Source organism: Salvelinus alpinus, chromosome 39 (genome assembly GCF_045679555.1).
Source record: "Salvelinus alpinus chromosome 39, SLU_Salpinus.1, whole genome shotgun sequence".
Taxonomy (NCBI): domain Eukaryota; kingdom Metazoa; phylum Chordata; class Actinopteri; order Salmoniformes; family Salmonidae; genus Salvelinus; species Salvelinus alpinus.
The window spans coordinates 6,248,119-6,267,731 of NC_092124.1; the positions used below are offsets into that span (position 1 = coordinate 6,248,119).

General features: G+C 43.4%; 1 protein-coding gene across 1 annotated transcript; it reads left to right on the forward strand.

Moving 5' to 3' along the window:
* The first annotated feature begins 4,399 nt into the window (after positions 1-4,399).
* LOC139566834 (P2X purinoceptor 3-like) lies at positions 4,400-17,987 on the forward strand. The gene is made up of 12 exons (XM_071388152.1): positions 4,400-4,766; positions 5,327-5,462; positions 5,869-5,940; positions 6,274-6,343; positions 6,600-6,693; positions 8,713-8,790; positions 8,920-9,061; positions 10,991-11,127; positions 16,332-16,425; positions 16,627-16,692; positions 17,004-17,081; positions 17,472-17,987. The coding sequence occupies exons 1-12, from the start codon at positions 4,645-4,647 to the stop codon at positions 17,592-17,594; spliced, it is 1,212 nt and encodes a 403-aa protein (XP_071244253.1). The 5' UTR covers positions 4,400-4,644; the 3' UTR covers positions 17,595-17,987.
* The last annotated feature ends 1,626 nt before the right edge of the window (positions 17,988-19,613 follow it).

Consider the following 19,613-nt stretch of genomic DNA (forward strand, 5'->3'; position numbering starts at 1 on the left):
TCCAACCACACCATCTTCTGTATATGACAGTTATATTGTTTATCTACCACAACACTTACCCTCTTCTCTCTATATATTAGCCCTAGATTGATATATATTTATACAGTAGATATATTTTGTTTTGTCACATACACCGGAGAGGTGCAGTGAAATGTGTTGTTTTACAGGGTCAGCCTTGCACATCGACAGATTTTTCACCTTGTCATCTCGGGTACTCAAACTTTCAGTTACCGGTCCAACTTTCTAACCGCTGTGCTACCTGCCGCCCTTTCCATCATGTCCTTTGTTCTTTTTTGTTGTTTCTCTCTCCCCTTATCATTGTCTGTTCTCCCTCCCCTGCTCCTCCGTCTTCTCTCTGTCCTCTCCATCCCTCTATCTCTCTCCTTCCTCTCAGACCACTTACTAGGTAATCTAATTTAAGGTGTGGATGAGTTTTATTTATCATCTATTAAGTCCATTTCCTTTCTCTCTCTCCATCTCTTTCTCGCTCTGTCTCTCCCCCAGCTCTCTTTCTCTCCCTTGTGTTTTTTCTCCCGCTCTCTCGTTCTCCCATTTCTAAGGAAATCTAATAACAGGTTGGAAAGAACTTCCCAGTATCTGTATTCTCTAACGGCGCCACAATCATCATTATGACAAATATAACTCTCTGGGCGCATCCCAACTGGCGCCCTATTCCTATATAGTGCACTACTTTTGACCAGGGCCTATAGGGTGTAATTTGGGACTTAACCCTCTGGGCTAAGAGAGAGACGGATGCTATGGTGTACTGAATACTTAACAGGGTCATGACCATAAATACTTACGATCCGTCGTACAGTGCTTGTAATTTGGACTAGCACACTGTCGCCACCCCCGTGACACTGTCTCTCTTAACGCCCATAGAGGCCCATTCAATTCCTTAACATTTTAGTCGTTTAGCAGATGCTCTTATCAAACTCGACTTACAGGAGCAATTATGGATAAGTGCCTTGCTCAAAGGCACATCGGCAGATTGTTCGCCTATGTAGTCAGTGCAGGGATTTGAACCAGTGACCTTTCAGTTACTGGTCCAATGCTCTTAATGACTAGGCCACCTCAACCCGAGGAAATGTAAAGGAAGAAGATATTTTGGTATTTTTTTTCATTAGTCAATTGTTGATATAGTACCAAAATGTGTTGCATGTCAGCAATCAAGTTTTCAAGATATATAACTTTCAAAATACAGAAATACAGTGCATTCTTAAAGTATTCAGACCCCTTGACTTTTTCCACTTTTTGTTACGTTACAGCCTTATTAAAAAATTATGAAAAACATTTTTTTATCCTCATCAATCTACACACAATACCCCATAATGACAAAGTGAAAACTGTTTTTGTTTTTTATCTTTGCAAATTTATTAAAAATAAAAAGCATAAATACCTTATTTACATAAGTATTCAGACCCTTTGCTATGAGACTCAAAATTGAGCTCAGGTGCATCCTGTTTCCATTGATCATCCTTGAGATGTTTCTACAACTTGATTGGAGTCCACCTGTGGTAAATTCAATTGATTGGACATGATTTGGAAAGGCACACACCTGTCTATATAAGGTCCCGCAGTTGACAGTGCATGTCAGAGCAAAACCCAAGCCATGAGGTCGAAGGAATTGTCCGTAGAGCGCTGAGACAGGATTGTATCGACGCACAGATCTGGGGAAGGGTACCAAAAAATGTCTGCAGCATTGAAGGTCCCCAAGAACACAGTGGCTTCCACCATTCTTAAATGGAAGAAGTTTGGAACAATGACGAGGTGACTCCGGGATGCTGGCCTAGGCAGAGTTGCAAAGAAAAAGCCATATCTCAGACTGGCCAATAAAAAGAGAGGATTAAGATGGTCAAAAGAACACAGACACTGGACAGAGATATGGCTTTTTCTTTGTAACTCTGCCTAGAAGCCCAGCATCCTGGAGTCACCTCTTCACTGTTGACGTTGAGACTGGTGTTTTGCGGGTACTATCTAATGAAGCTGCCAGTTGAGGACTTGTGAGATGTCTGTTTCTCAAACTAGACACTCTAATGTACTTGTCCTCTTGCTTAGTTGTGCACCGGGGCCTCCCACTCGTCTTTCTATTCTGGTTAGAGTCCGTTTGCGCTGTTCTATGAAGGGAGTAGGACACAGCGTTTTGTGAGATCTTCAGTTTCTTGGCAATTTCTCGCATGGAATAGCCTCCATTTCTCAGAACAAGAATAGACTGACAAGTTTCAGAAGAAAGTATTTGTTTCTGGCCATTTTGAGCCTGTAATCGAACCCACAAATGCTGATGATACTCAACTAATCTAAAGAAGGCCAGTTTTATTGCTTCTTTAAATCAGGACAACAGTTTTCAGCTCTGCTAATATAATTGCAAAAAGGTTTTCTAATGATCAATTAGCCTTTTAAAATTATAAACTTGGATTAACTAATACAACGTGCCATTGGAACACAGGAGTGATGGTTGTTGATAATGGGCCTCTGTAATCCTACGTAGATATTTCATAAAAAATCTGCTGTTTCCAGCTACAATAGTCATTTACAACATTAACAATGTCTACACTGTATTTCTGATCCATTGTATGTTAGTTTAATGGACATTTTTTTAAATTTTCTTTAAAAAACAAGGACATTTCTAAGTGACCCCAAACTTTTGAACGGTAGTGTATTTATTTTTTTCCCCCTCCGTAGACCTTTGAGACAACTCTGGAATGAAAAAGCGCTGTACAATTAAAATGTATTATTATTATACTGTATACATACACATATCTAACATCCAGAGATACTGCCTTAATCTCTAGTCTAGTATCTTTCAGTCTATGGAAAAGCCCAATAAAAATACAATCAATTATTATTAATTATTAAAGGGCTACTTTTCAACCTTATTCATTATCTCCAGCACCAAACCATACGTGAAAACAGAGCATGGTTAAAAAAGGCAAGAAGAAAGGTTCTGGAAAATGCTTCTCTGTGACATCACAGGGTAGGATTAAAAGGAAGACCAACAGTGATTTTCAAAACCTGCAACGGGTTTCTAGCTAGAGGGAGGGTATTTTCTTGTTCCCCACGCCACCGTGAATGTCAAATTGTTTGAAAATCACTGTTTTTAAAATGTTAAAACTTGGATTCTTTTTTTTTTTAACAAAATGTAGAAATACACAATTTTCACATATGTAGATACTGGTATTGTGCTGGAGAAAATGAAAATAAGGCTGAAAAGTGAGCCGTACGTTAGGTTATATGTTCATCTTTCAATGAGCATGGTCAAAGACAAGGGGTTGCATCCCAAATGACGCCCTATTCCCTTCATAGTGCACTACTTTTGACCTATGGACCCCGGTCAAAAGTAGGGCATTATATAGGGAATAGGGTGCCATTTGGGATAAAGACACGGTTGAAACATCGGGTGAAATCGATATATATGAAAATGTATCTATAACATGCAATAGCTATGGTCATGGACTTCTAGACCTCAGGTTAAGGGCCAAAGACAACAGATGAGGAAATTAACAATCAAGGTTACTGCTCATTAAATGTTAGTGTGTGCGCATGCGTGCGTTGTGTCTGTCATTAATTGTAATGGGATTGTATTTTACTTCGAACTCCAGTTTTGGTAATTTTACTGAGGATGCTGACAGACTGACTGGCACCACTCAGGAAATGAATCTCCTCCTCCTTAACTCTCAAGTCTGTTCCTCATCTTTTAGTGTGTGTGTGTGTGTGTGTGTGTGTGTGTGTGTGTGTGTGTGTGTGTGTGTGTGTGTGTGTGTGTGTGTGTGTGTGTGAGAGAGAGAGAGCATTAGGGGAAGCAGAAGAGGAGAAAGAAAGTTAAAGGGGTTGAGAGTCAATCTGGTAAGTGGAGGAAAGAAAAAAGCAGAGACAGAAAGAGAGAGGGGGAGGGAGGAAGGGAGGTAAAGCGAGAGGGGGAGGGAGAGAGGGGGGTAAAGAGAGAGATGGAGAGAGGGGGATAAAGAGAGAGATGGAGAGAGGTGGGTAAAGAGAGAAATGGAGAGAGGGGGGTAAAGAGAGAGGGGGAGGGAGGGAGGGAGGTAAAGAGAGAGATGGAGAGAGGGGGGTAAAGAGAGAGGGGGAGGGAGGGAGGGAGGTAAAGAGAGAGATGGAGAGGGGGGTAAGGAGAGAGGGGGAGGGAGGGAGGCAAAGAGAGAGATGGAGAGAGGGGGGTAAGAAGAGAGGGGGAGGGAGGGAGGTAAAGAGAGAGATGGAGAGAGGGGGGTAAGAAGAGAGGGGGAGGGAGGGAGGTAAAGAGAGAGATGGAGCGAGGGGGGCAAAGAGAGAGATGGAGAGAGGGGGGCAAAGAGAGAGATGGAGCGAGGGGGGCAAAGAGAGATGGAGAAAGGGGGAGGGAGAGTGTAAGGATGTTTACCATTTCACTACTTCAGCAGCGACATTGAGGTCTGTTATTTGGACCTTTTTGAAAGAAGAGAAGAATAGGATCAGGTTGCTTTTTTGGAACAAATAGCAGTGTTTTAGTATGTAGGGAAACCAACACATCTTGAGATTTGTCTTTTGTTTTGGGGGGGGGTGGGTAGCTAAGTCACACATACTGTACACACTCTCTGAAGAGGCATTCTGTGGATTGTTGGCTGTGACACGTTGAATTTATTGGGTGTTGCGGGTTGCCTCAACGCCAGGATGTGGACGTTTATCACGGACTTCTTCACCTACGAGACCACCAAGTCGGTGGTGGTGAAGAGCTGGACCATCGGGATCATCAACCGCGTCGTTCAGCTCCTCATCATCACCTACTTCATCGGGTCAGTAGTATCGCTCTATCACTCACATTTTGGATCTCCCGGTGAGAGGAATTGGTTGAAAGACGTCTTTTCAACGTCTTTCATTGGAGAAACAGGAAAAAGTCTCCGCACCATTCCAGTCAGACGGAAGTACTATCACTCTATGCTCATTCTGGATTTCCCAGTGAGAAAAACTGGTTGAAAGACGTCTTTTCAACGTCTTTCATTGGAGAAACAGGAAAAAGTCTCCGCACACTTCCAGTCAGACGCACATTTCTCATTATAAAGGCTGTGCTTTATGTATTTTCAACGTCTTTTCAACCAAACGTTTGTTTCAACGTCTTGTGCTTATGGAGCTCAATCTTACAAATCTATTGTTTGTTAATTAGAATCTCTTTCAGCCCAACAAAGGGCTAGTCTTTAAAGACTCATAGATCATTCATTATTGCTCTATACGTGACAGAAAGAGAAGGGGAACTGTGATTGAATGATTTTCCCATTATGTTATCTCAACCCCTCTCCATCCCCCCCTCTCTCTTCTTCTATCTCCTTCTTCCTCTCCTCTCCTGCACCTCTCTCAGGTGGGTGTTTGTGCATGAGCAGGCGTACCAGATCAGAGACACGGCTATAGAGTCGTCTGTCATGACCAAAGTCAAAGGCTTTGGACTGTACAACAACCGAGTCATGGATGTAGCTGAGTACGTCACCCCCTCTCAGGTAACACACAAACACACGCAAACATCCGTACGCACACACACACACACACACACACAGGACACACACACCGACAGGCGACACTCTATTGATTATGGTCTGAGATATTTGGATGCCTTATGTTGATGTTGGCAATTGGCATTGATTGACTAAGGAGCCTTTGTATAGTTGTTGTATAGCCTCTGTCTCCTCTGCTTGCTCAGTCTTTGTTAATATCTGGGTTGTTGTCGGCGCTTTGTGGGTAGTGGATTTGTTAAAAGCCCTTTAAACATCACTTAATACTTGACACAAAATGGATACCAAATATTGATACTGAGGTATGTGTGGATTATGACATCAGGTTTGATGTGCTGGTCAATGGAAATGGGAGTGTTTTTGATGCTGTGTGTGTGTGTGTGTGGTCTGACAGGGGGCCTCTGTGTTCTGCATCATCACTAAATTCATCACCACAGAGAACCAGGTGCAGGGATACTGTCCCGAAGTGAGACCACTTACTCTACCATTGGCCCTCTGTTGTCTCCCCCCCATATGCTCTCTCTCTCTCTCCTCTGTCTCTGTCTCTCTCTGTCTGTCTCTCTCTGTCTCTGTATGTTACTCTACCATCGGCCCTCTGTTGTCTCCCCCCCATATGTTCTCTCTCTCTCTCTCTCTCTCTCTCTCTCTCTCTCTCTCTCTCCTCTATCTCTTTCTCTGTCTGTCTCTTTCTGTCTCTTTCTTTCTCTCTCTGTCTGTCTTTGTATCTGTCTTTCTCTCTCTGTCTGTCTCTCTCTGTCTCTGTATGTTACTCTAACAGTGTATTATGTGTGATGCACAGAGTGAGATGAAATACAAGTGTACACACGACAACAACTGCACTAGGTTCCTCAACAAGCCTGGAGGAAATGGTGAGGTTCTCCACTTTTTCTGTATCAATTCACTTTCTTATTGTCTTTCCTTCAGAGGATAGAACATGTTACAGAATTTGCCAAACAGTTGCTTCCAGAATAATGGTTTGGTCTTTGTCATTTATTGTCCCTATCCGTCCTCCCCCTTTCTGTGTCATATATCCTCACTTTCTTTCTTTCTTTCTCTGTGTCTCTCTCTCCCCTACCTCTCTCTCTCTCTATCCCCCTCTCTCTTTTCCCTACCTCTCTTCCTCAGGTCTTCCGACGGGCAGGTGTGTCCATTTCAACGACACCCTCAACACCTGTGAGATCAGAGGCTGGTGCCCCGCGGAGATCGACTACATCAAGACGTGGGTAACCGTGTGCGTGCGTGTGTATTTGACAAGGCAGCAGCTACTCTTCCTGGGGTCTGGCAAAATTAAGGGAGTTATACCATTTTAAAAACATTACAATACTAAGTGTGTGCCCTCAGGCCCATACTCCACTACCACATGTCTACAATGCAGAATCCATGTGTATGTGTGTGTATAGTGCATATGTTCCCATGTGTGTGTGTGTGCATGTGTCTGTCCCCGCTGTTCTATAAGGTGTATTTTTACCTGCTTTTTAAATCTGATTCTACCGCTTGCACCAATTACCTGATGTGGAATAGAGTTCCATGTAGTCATGGCTCTATGTAGTACTGTGTGCCTCCCATATTCTGTTCTGGACTTGGGGATTCTGAAGAGACCTCTGGTGGCATGTCTTATGGGGTATGCATGGGTGTCCGAGCTGTGTGCTAGTATTTTAAACAGCCTATTTTAAACTTCCTCAAAAACAAGTAATGAGGAAGTCAATCTCTCTTCCACTTTGAGCCATGAGAGATTGACATGCATGTACGTCACTAATGTTAGCTCTCCGTGTACATAAGGGCCAGCCGTGCTGCCCTGTTCTGAGCCAACTGCAATTTTCCCAAGTCCCTCTTTGTGGCACCTGACCACACGATTGAACAGTAGTCCAGGTGCGACAAAACCAGGGACTGTAGGACCTGCCTTGTTGATAGTGTTGTTTAAAAGGCAGAGCAGCGCTTTATTATTGACAGACTTCTCCCCATCTTAGCTACTGTTGTATCAATATGTTTTGACCATGACAGTTTACAATCCAGCGTTACTCCAAACAGTTTAGTCACCTCAACTTGCTCAATTTCCACATTATTCATTACGAGATGTAGTGACGGTTTAGGATTTAGTGAATGATTTGTTCCAAATACAATTCTTTTCGTTTTGGAAATATTTAGGAGTAACTTATTCCTTGCTACCCATTCCAAAACTAACTGCAGCTCTTTGTTAAGTGTTGCAGTCATTTCAGTCACTGTAGTAGCTGACGTGTATAGTGTTGAGTCATCCGCATACATAAACACACTGGCCTTACTCAAAGCCAGTGGCATGTCGTTAGTATTGATTGAAAAAAGCAAGGGGCCTAAACAGCTACCCTGGGGAATTCCTGGTTCTACCTGGATTATGTTTGAGAGGCTTCCATTAAAGAACACCCTCTGACAAGTAACTATTTATCCACATTATAGCAGGGGGTGTAAAGCCATAACACATACATTTTTCCAGCAGCAGACTATGATTGATCATGTCAAAAGCTGCACTGAAGTCTAACAAGACAGCCCCCACAATAATTGTATTATCAATTTCTCTCAACCATGCTTGTTGAGTGTCCTTCCCTATATGCATGCTTAACGTCTGTTGTCAATTTGTTTACTGTGAAATAGCATTGTATCTGGTCAAACACAATTTTCTCCAGAAGTTTACTAAGGGTTGGTAACAGGCTGATTGGTTGGCTATTTGAGCCAGTAAGGGGTGCTTTACTATTCTTGGGTAGGGGATGACTTTAGCTTCCCTCCAGGCCTGAGGGCATACGCTTTCTAGTAGGCTTAAATTGAAGATGTGGCAAATAGGAGTTGCAATATCGTCCGCTATTATCCTCAATAATTTTCCATTCAGATTGTCAGAACCCGGTGGCTTGTCATTGTTGATAGACAACAATCATTTTTTCACGCCTTCCACACTGACACGGCGGCGACACTTCCAAATCAAATGCATTGGTCACATACACGTGATTAGCAGATGTTATTGGTCACATACACGTGATTAGCAGATGTTATTGCGGTTGAAGCGAAACGCTTGTGCTTCTAGTTCCCGACAGTGCAGTAATATCTTACAAGTAATATCTAACAAATTACACAACATATACCCAGTACACACAAATCTAAGTAGGAATGAATTAAGACTGTATACATATGGACGAGCGATGTCAGAGCATACGTCGCGCTCAGATGTGTATGTTGATGAATGAACATGGTCTTCTTTCTGACCTTCCCTCAGGCATCCTATGATGGAGGTGGAGAACTTTACCATCTTCATCAAGAACAGCATCCGTTTCCCCCTCTTCAACTTCACCAAGTGAGGATGATGATGATGATAATGTTGATATTGATGTTGATGATAAAGATAATCATGTAACGACTCTAACTTGTCCCCTGTCTCTCCTGTGTTTATATGTGTGTGTGTGTGTGTGTGTGCATGTCTCAGGGGTAACTTCCTGCCCACCATCACCCCTCAGTACATCAAGGCGTGTAACTTTGACCATGAGAACAATACCTACTGTCCCATCTTCAGGGTGGGGGACGTCATCCGCTATGCACACCAGAACTTCACCACGCTGGCACAGAAGGTATGGTGGTTCACTCCCAGGTATATATCCATACTAGTATATTAACTTGACATGCAGTTCATTCAGAAAGTATTCAGACCCCTTCACTTTTTCCACATGTTATGTTACAGCCTTATTTTAAAATGGATTAAATTGTTATTTTCCCTCATCAATCTACACACAATGCCCCATAATGACAAAGCAAAAACATATTTAGGATTTTTGTGGCTTTTATTTTTATTTAAAAAACTGAAATATGACATTTACATAAGTATTTAGACCCTTTACTCAGTACTTTGTTGAAGCACATTTGGCAGCGATTACAGCCTCGAGTCTTCTTGGGTATGATGCTACAAGCTTGGCACACCTGTATTTGTGGAGTTTCTCCCATTCTTCTCTGCAGATCCTCTCAAGCTCTGTCAGGTTGGATGAGAAACGTCACTGCACAGCTATTTTCAGGTCTCTCCAGAGATGTTCGATTGGGTTCAGGTCCGGGCTCTGGCTGGGCCACTCAAGGACATTTAGGGACTTGCCCCGAAGCCACTTCTAAGTAGTCTTGGCTGTTTGCTTAGGGTCATTGTCCAGTCCTGAACAGAAGTCCTGAGCAGTCTGGAGCAGGTTTTCATCAAGGATCTCTGTAGTTTGCTCCGTTCATCTCCCAGTCCCTGCCGCTGAAAAGAGGTGCCTGGTTTCTGTGACGCTTGGCTTTCAGGCTAAAGAGTTCAATCTTGGTTTCATCAGACCAGAGAATCTTGTTTTTTTTGGTGCCTTTTGGAAAACTCCAAATGGGCTGTCATGTGCCTTTTACTGAGGAGAGGCTTCCGTCTGGCCACTCTACCATAAAGGCCTGATTGATGGAGTGCTGCAGAGATGGTTGTCCTTATGGAAGGTTCTCCCATCTTCACAGAGGAACTCTGGGGCTCTGTCAGAGTGACCATGGGGTTCTTGATCACCTCCCTGACCAAGGCCCTTCTCTCCCAATTGCTCAGTTTGGCCCGGGTGTCCAGCTATAGGAAAAGTCTTGGTGGTTGCAAAGTATCTCCTTTTAAGAATGATGGAGGCCACTGTGTTCTTGGGGACCTTCAATGCTGCAGAAACATTTTGGTACCCTTCACTAGATCTGTGCCTCGACACAATCCTGTCTCAGAGCTCTACAGAGAATCCCTTCGACCTCGTTGCTTGGTTTTTGCTCTGACATGCACTGTCAACTGTGGGACCTCATATAGACAGGTGTGTGCCGTTCCAAATCATGTCCAATCAATTGAATTTACCATAGGTGGACTCCAATCAAGCTGTAGAAACATCTCAAGGATAATCAATGGAAACAGGATGCACCTGAGATCAATTTCGAGTTTCATAGCAAAGGGTCTGAATACTTATGTAAATAAGTTATTTCAGTTTTTTTTTAATATATACATTTGCAAACATTTCTAAAAAACAGTTTTTGCTTTGTCATTATGGTTATTGTGTGTAGATTGATGGGGGGGGGGGGGGGGGAATTATTTTATCCATTTTAGAATAAGGCTGTCATGTAACAAAATGTGTAATGAAGGAAAGGTTCTGAATACCTTCTGAATGCACTGTATTACTATCACTGAACGTTGGTGGCACCTTAGTTGGGGCGAACAGGTTCTTATTCATGACTGGAGTGGAATCAGTGGAATGGTAACAAATACATCAAACACGTGGTTTCCAGTTGTTTGATGCCATTTCAGTTGCTCCGTTCCGGCCGTTATTAGCAGCCTCCTGTGATTTCTATCCACAGTTATTTCCATCGATACCAGTCTTTTTATATACTCACATATTATGCTCTCTTTCTCTCTTTTTCCTACCCGTCGGCTGTATTCACTCCTTCCCCTTTAGGCTACATTCAAATGCTGTCTTTTTCCCACTCTCATAAAGTAACAAATGAGAGAGATTTTCTAAATGTATGTCAACCCCTTCCTACAGGGAGGGGTGATAGGTATAAAGATCGGCTGGATGTGTGACCTGGACAAGTCAGAGGATGAGTGTAACCCCTCCTACTCCTTCACCCGGCTGGACGCCATGTCGGAGAAGAACAGCGTCTCCCCCGGGTACAACTTCAGGTAGCCATGACCTCTGACCTTTAGAGAGTGAGCCCCATAGAGATACATAGAGATATCTAGATGTATATAACCCGTTTTTGCATGGACATTGCCATTGAGGGCGTACACCATTTTAAAGTAGTCAAATGGGAGGGGATTCCTATGGGTTGGGAGCGATCAGTCAATGATCTGAGCATTGTCTTCTTCATCAAATTGGGTTGCCTATGGGTAGTAAATGGCTTTAAGCTAGATCAGTGATTGTACCATGGCACAGCTTGATGGAAGAAAAAATTCGGTCTGACACCTAAAATGTCCCTATTAATTGATTTAGTGTAAATGAACTCCGTCTTATCTGATCCACACTGCAAGTCATCTACTTCTGTGACAAGCATTTTTATAGATTAAATCGGGTTTATTTGAACTATTTTCATAGTTCCTTATTCATGACGATACATTTTTCTGATACCCCTTCATGGAGCACCCCGCGAAAATGTGCTGGAAGGATTTTTCTTTAGCTCTGATAAAATAGATAATTCCTTTTGAACGGGTTGGGTTAGAGACATTGGTTTTCTGCATTGTAAAGGTGCAACCAGGAACACAAAACCATGCTACGTATTTGTCTATGGCAGAGGCTGTGGTACGGGTAAGCCTAATCAGACGTGCATGTGCTAATGGTTCTCAGTCACAGGCAAAGTAAAATTATTAAAATGACTTTGCTCCTGATGCGTGACCTTCAAATGATACCAAGGTAACAACAGCCTGAGCACACGGGACTTGAAACAATGTGCCATTCAATGTATTGTCTGAGCGGCATTGGTGCTCCCAAGACAAAATTCCATGTGCATTTCACAGGTCACGTGTATAAGTGAGTGTTCCAAAAATTATCCAGATTAGGAAAAGTTTCGCGGCACACCTGAATTCCTCAAGGCACACCAGTTGAAAACCACTGAGCTAGATCACCACCTAGTGGCAACAACAACTGAATGACACACAAGATTTGGTTCAGGAACCAGGGAGGAGGTAATGGCACTTGGAGTGTGTTGGGAGGAAAACAACCTCTCACTCAACATCAACAAAACAAAGGAGATGATCGTGGACTTCAGGAAACAGCAGAGGGAGCACCCTCCTATCCACATCGACGGGACTGTAGTGGAGAAGGTGGAAAGTTCCTCTGCATACACATCACGGACAAACTGAAATGGTCCACCCACACAGACAGAGTGGTGAAGAAGAGGCTGAAGAAATTTGGCTTGTCACCTAAAACCCTCACAAACTTTTACAAATGCACAATTGAGAGCATCCTGTCGGGCTGTATCACCGCCTGGTATGGCAACTGCACCGCCCTCAATCTCTCCAGAGGGTGGTGCGGTCTGCCAAACGCATCACCGGGGGAAGACTACCTGCCCTCCAGGACACCTACAGCACCCGATGTCACAGGAAGGCCAAAAAGATTATCAAGGACAACAACCACCCGAGCCACTGCCTGTTCACCCCGCTACCATCCAGGAGACGAGGTCAGTACAGGTACATCAAAGCTGGGACCGAGATACTGAAAAACAGCTTCTATCTCAAGGCCATCAGATTGTTAAACAGCCATCACTAACACAAAGAGGCTGCTGCCTACATACAGACTCAAATCATTAGCCACTTTAAAAAATGCCACTTTAATAATGTTTACATATCTTACATTACTCATCTCATATGTACAGTATATACTGTATTTTATACCATCTATTGCATCTTGCCTATGCCGCTCGGCCGTCGCTCATCCATATATTTATATGAACATATTCTTATTCCATTCCTTTACATTTGTGTGTATTAGGTAGTTGTTGTGAAATTGTTAGATTACTTGTTAGATATTACTGCACTGTCGGAACTAGAAGCACAAGCATTTTGCTACACTCGCATTAACATCTAATAACTACGAAGTATGTGACCAATAAAATTTGATTTGATTTGACTCCAGCACTGCAAGTGGCAGTAAATCACACTTTTTCCAAACACAAAAGGAGCAGAAAATTGACTTCTTCAAGATGGAGACAGCCTCAATCGCTGTCTCTGATGCCATAATGGGACAGATACAAAGATGAGATCTCTATATATCTCCAGTGGTGTAAAGTACAAATACTTGAAAATACTACTTAAGTAGTTTTTTGGGGTATCTGTCCTTTACTTTACTATTTTTGACTACTTTTACTTTTACTTCACTACACTGTATATTCAATTCAAATCAAACTTTATTTGTCACATGCGCCGAATACAACAAGTGTAGACCTTACCGTGAAATGCTTACTCACAAGCCCTTAACCAAGTGCAGTTCAAGAAGAGTTAAGAAAATATTTACCAAATAAACAAAAGTAAAAAATGGTGGTGCAGCTGTAGAACTTTTTGAGGATCTGGGGACCCATGCCAAATCTTTTCAGTCTCCTGAGGGGGAAAAGGTTTTGTCGTGCCCTCTTCACGACTGTCTTGGTGTGTATGGGTCATGATAGATTGTTGGTGATGTGGACACCAAGGAACTTGATACTCTCGACCTGCTCCACTACAGCCCCGTTGATGTTAATGGGGGCCTGTTCAGCCCGCCTTTTCCTGTAGTCCACGATCAGCTCCTTTGTCTTACTCACATTGAGGGAGAGGTTGTTGTCCTGGAACCACACTGCCAGTTCTCTGACCTCCACCCTATAGGTTATCTCATTGTTGTTGGTGATCAGGTCTACCACTGTTGTGTTGTCAGCAAACTTAATGATGGTGTTGGAGTCGTGTTTGGCCACGCAGTCGTGGGCTGAACAGGTACAGGAGGGGATTACACACCCCTGAGGGGCCCCAGTGTTGAGGATCAGTGTGGCAGACATGTTGTTGCCTACCCTTACCACCTAGGGGCGGCCCGTCAGGAAGTCCAGGATCCAGTTGCAGAGGGAGGTGTTTAGTCCCAGGATCCTTAGCTTAGTGATGAGCTTTGTGGGCACTATGGTGTTGAACGCTGAGCTGTACTCAATGAACACCATTCTCACGTAGGTGTTCCTTTTGTCCAGGTGGGAAAGGGCAGTGTTGAGTGGGATTGAGATTGCGTCATCCGTGGATCTGTTGGGGTTGTATGCAAACTGGAGTGGGTCTAGGGTATCCAGGAGGATGCTGTTGATGTGATCCATGACCATTCTTTCAAAGCACTTCATGGCTACCGGCGTGCGTGCTACGGTGTGGTAATCATTTAGGCAGGTTACTTTCGCTTCCTTGGGCACAGGAACTATGGTGGTATGCTTGAAACATGTAGGTATTACAGACTCAGTCAGGGGGAGGTTGAAAATGTCTGTGAAGACACTTGCCAGTTGGTCCGCGAATGCTTTGCGTACACGTTCTGGTAATCCATCTGGCCCTGCGGCTTTGTGAATGTTGACCTGTTTAAAGGTCTTGCTCACATCGGCTAACAAGAGCGTTATCACACAGTCATCCAGAACAGCTGGTGCTCTCGTGCATGCTTCAGTGTTGCTTGCCTCGAAGAGAGCATAAAAGGTATTTAGCTCGTCTGGTAGGCTCGGTAGGCTGAGCAGCTTGCATCTGGGTTTCCCTTTGTAGCCCATAATAGTTTTCAAGCCCTGCCACATCCGACGAGCGTCTAAGCCGGTGTAGTAGGATTCAATCTTAAACCTGTATTGATGCTTTGTTTGGTTGATGGTTCATCTGAGGGCATAGCGGGATTTCATATAGGCGTCTGGATTAGTGTCCCGCTCCTTGAAAGCGGCAGCTCTAGCCTTTAGCTCGATGCGGATGTTGCCTGTAATCCATGGCTTCTGGTTGGGATATGTACGTACGGTCACTGTGGGAATGCACTTATTGATGAAGCTGATGACCTAGGTGATATACTCCTCAATACCATTCGATGAATCCCGGAACATATTCGGGTCTGTGCTAGCAAAACAGTCCTGTAGCGTAGCATCCGCACAATCTGACCACTTCCGTATTGAGCGAGTCACTGGTACTTTCTGTTTAAGTTTTAGCTTGTAATAGAATTGTGGTTGGATTTGCCAAATGGAGGGCGGGGGAGAGCTTTGTATGCTTCTCTGTGTGTGGAGTAAAAGTGATCTAGAGTTTTTTCCCCTCTGGTTGCACATGTGACATGTTGGTAAGAATTTGGTAAAACTGATTTAAGTTTGCCTGCATTAAAGTCCCCGGCCACTAAGAGCGCTGCTTCTGGGAGAGAATTTTCTTGTTTGCTTATGGCCTTATAGAGTTGGTTGAGTGCGCTCTTAGTGCTAGCATCGGTCTGTGGTGGTAAATAGACAGCTACGAATAATATAGATGAGAACTCTCTTGGTAGATAGTGTGGTCTACAGCTTATCATAAGGTGCTCTACCTCAGGCGAAGAATACCTCAAGACTTCTTTCATATTTGACATTGCGCACCAGCTGTTATTGACAAAAAGACACACATCCCCACCCCTTGTCTTACCAGACGTAGCTTCTCTGTTCTGCCGGTGCATTGAAAATCCATTCAGATCTATATTGTCTGTGTCGTCATTCAGCCAAACATAGGATATTACAGGTCTTAATATCTCGTTGGTAGGAAAATCGTAATCGTAGGTCATACATTTTATTTTCCAATGAATGCAAGTAGAATTGATGGTAATGGGAGTTTACTCGCTCGCTTACGGATTCTCAAAAGGCAGCCTGATCTGCGTCCTCTTTTCCTACGTCTTTTCTTCACGCAAGTGACTGGGATTTGAGCCTGTCCCCGGGAGAGCAGTATATCTTTCTCGTTGGACTCATTAAAGGAAAAAGCTTCTTCCAGTCCGTGGTGAGTAATCGATATTCTGATGTCCAGAAGTTATTTTCGGTCATAAGAGACAGTAGAACCAACATTATGCACAAAATAAGTAAAATAATAAGTTACGAGCAAAAGAGCACAATTGATTATGGGCATGTAAAACGTCAGCCATCCTCTTCGGCGCAATTTTCCAAAATCGAAAGAAAATGATGTACTTTTTACTCCATACATTTTCCCTGACAACCAAAAGTACTCGATGCATTTGGAATGCTTAGCAGGACAGGAAAATGGTCTAATTCAGAAACTTAACAATAGAACATCCCTGGTCATCCCTACTCCCTCTGATCTGGCGGATTCACTAAATACATGCTTCGTTTGTAAATAGGGACTTGGGGTAGGATTAACTGTCAACCCATGTGCATTGCCCATGTCCTTACTCTCTGTCCATGTTGTGCTGATAGGTATGCTAAGTACTACAAGATGGACAACGGGACAGATTACCGTACTCTGCTCAAGGCCTATGCCATCAGGTTTGATGTGCTTGTCAATGGAAATGTGAGTGATTTTAACGGAAGTGTGTGTGTGTGTGTGTGTGAATATGTCTGTGGTTTGCATGAGTCTAATTGCCTATGTGGGTCCATGACTGTTCTACATATATGTGTTATTAGATGGGGGGGGGGGGGGGGTCGTGTGTGTTTACTTCTGTAAAATACTTAACCCCTTAAAAAAATGTTTTACTTAACTTGTTTCTTACAGGCAGGGAAGTTTAACATGATCCCTACTCTGATCAACATGGTAGCTGCCTTTACGTCAGTTGGAGTGGTGAGCCCTTCTTTTCAGTTGCTACTTTCTATCCACAAAGTATCCACACCGTCTCTAGGCTAGTTTTAAATTAAAACATATCTGTTCCACCTTCAGTCTCTTAACTTTGTAATAATATTATCCACACAGTCTCTATTGGCTAGTTTGAAAATGTCTCGCCAACTGTAGTTATTTCCAGGGAAAATAAAATTATTCTTATTTTCTAATCTCTTCTCCTTTCTTCTCATCTTCTCTCCTCTCCTAATTTCTTAAATTCCTTTCTATTCTATTTTAAAACCTTGTTTTCTTTCTCTGCCTTGGATTGGTTGCAGGGCACCGTGCTTTGTGACATCATACTCTTGAACTTTCTGAAGGGAGCAGAGCAATACAAGGCCAAGAAGTTTGAGGAGGTAAAGTTTGAGGCAAGACACCAACCCTGCTTACTGTGATATAGATATTTCTCTTAATAACAAGTGTCAGCCTTTACAAGCCTGGGGCCCCATCTCAGAGTAGGAGTGCTTATCTAGGATCAGCTCACCCGTCCCATGATCTTATTCATTGTAATCTGAAAGGCAAAACTGATATTAAATCAGTAAGCCTACTCTGAGAAGTTGATACATACGGCCCAGAGGAATAGTTGAAACTAAGGGGCAAATTCTAACTTCCACTTAAATCATGCATTGATAGCAACTGGAGACTAAGTGAAAATGTGCTCCTGATGTTCTTCAAGTGTTTACAATTCAATAAAGTCATTTCCTCTCTCTCTCCCCCCCTCCCCTAATCTACCATTACTCCATTAGGTATCAGACACGCAGATCGAGAACTCCTTATCCAGCAATGGGCTGTATCGGAGTAGGGAGTTCATTGGAGTAGAGAAGCAGTCAAACGACTCAGGGGCCTTTTCCATTGGGCAATACGGCTAACGGACAGCCAATGGAATGGAAAGGGGTGGGTGGTGGCAATTTGGGATGTTTGGCTGCAAATGTAGGTTTAGGGTGATATTGCCCATAGACCCTAATCTTGGATCAGTTTAACATTTTCCCCACAAAATGGTTATGGTAAGGATTAGGGAAGGGGAAGCAGATCCTGGATCTGTATCTAGGGTAGACTTCACTCCGGACAGAGAATGCATATATGTGTAGCATTGTAATATCCCTAATATTTCACATGAACCTGTAATGTACCTGTAATGTTTTCATAGTGGAGGTTGTATGTGTAATCCTTAACTTTGCATGTGACCCACCATGAACTATTGTATTTGAACTCCTACCTCTACAAAGTATTAAAGTCTACCCACAACTTAAAGAAAATGATGTCACTTAAATTTGAATCTGGTTTGATTCTGCCAGAGACTCAAATCCTGCTGGAAACAGACAAACAAATACTCTAGTTGTTTACTTGCTTAACACTTTTTATTTCTATTTTTCATGCATTTGTTAGTTTGCAGAAAGCAGGCACATCTCTCTGTGGTTTGGTTTCACAGTGGGAGATCTGTGGGTTGGGATCATTAGAGAAAGGAGCAGGGTGAGTGCGGAATGGCACCCTATCCTTTATAGTGCAATATTTTGACCAGGCGACCCATTGCTGCTTCGTACTAAGTATGTGAGTGTGGATATTGGAAAAGACCCACAGTCTCTCTCTCTCTCCTCAAACTCTGTTCTTGAAGGAGCACACGTAGCTCTTCTTGGTGAAACACGTGTGGTCGTTCCACTTCCCAATGCCTCTCTCCTTCCCATCACTCCTCCCTCCATCCAGCTCTTACTGCTCCAGTTCGTCTCCACACAGTCCTCGCGGCTCGTCCAGCGGGCGATGGGCTCCCCAGGGGTTCCGGTTGGAGCCGTCGGTCCACACAAACTTACAACACTGAGAGGAGGAGGGAGAGAAAGAAAGAGGTGGTCAAAGGAAGAGAGAGCGATAGAAAGACAGGTGTTGAGAAAATATGTACAGAGCATTCTGAAAGTATTCAGACATCTTCACTTTTCCCACATTTTGTTACTTTACAGCCTTATTCTAAAATTGATTAAATAAAACATGTTCCTCACCACTCTACACACAATACCCCATAATGACAAAGCGAAAACAGGTTTAAACATTTTTGCAAATGTATTATAAATAAAAAAACTGAAATACCTTATTTACATAAGTATTCAGACCCTTTGCTATGAGAATGGAAATTGAGCTCAGGTGCATCCTGTTTCCATTGATCATCCTTGAGATGTTTCTACAACTTGATTGGAGTCCACCTGTGGTAAATTCAATTGATTGGACATGACTTGGAAAGGTACAAACCTGTCTATATAAGGTCACACAGTTGACAGTGCATGTCAGAGGAAAAACCAAGGCATGAGGTCGAAGGAATTGTCTGTAGAGCTCCGAGACAGGATTGTGTCGAGGCACAGATCTGGGGAAGTGTACCAAAAAATGTCTGCATAATTGAAGGTCCCCAAGAACACAGTGGCCTCCATCATTCTTAAATGGAAAAAGTTTGGAACCAACAAGACTCTTTCTAGAGCCGGCCGCCCGGCCAAACTGAGCAATCGGGGGAGAAGGGCCTTGGTCAGGGAGGTGACCAAGAACCTGATGGTCACTCTGACAGAGCTCCAGAGTTCCTCTGTGGAGATGGGAGAACCTTCCAGAAGGACAACTATCTCTGCAGCACTCCACCAATCAGGCCTTTATGGTAGAGTGGCCAGACGGAAAGCACCCCTCAGTAAAAGGCACATGACAGCTCACTGTAAAAGTGACCCTCAAGACTATGAGAAACAAGATGATCTGGTCTGATGAAACCAAGATTGAACTCTTTAGCCTGAATGCCAAGCGTCACAGAAACCAGGCACCTCTCATCACCTGGCCAATGCCATCCCTACGGTGGCAGCATCATGCTGTGGGGGTGTTTTTCAGCAGCAGGGACTGGGAGACTAGTCAGGATCGAGGGAAAGATG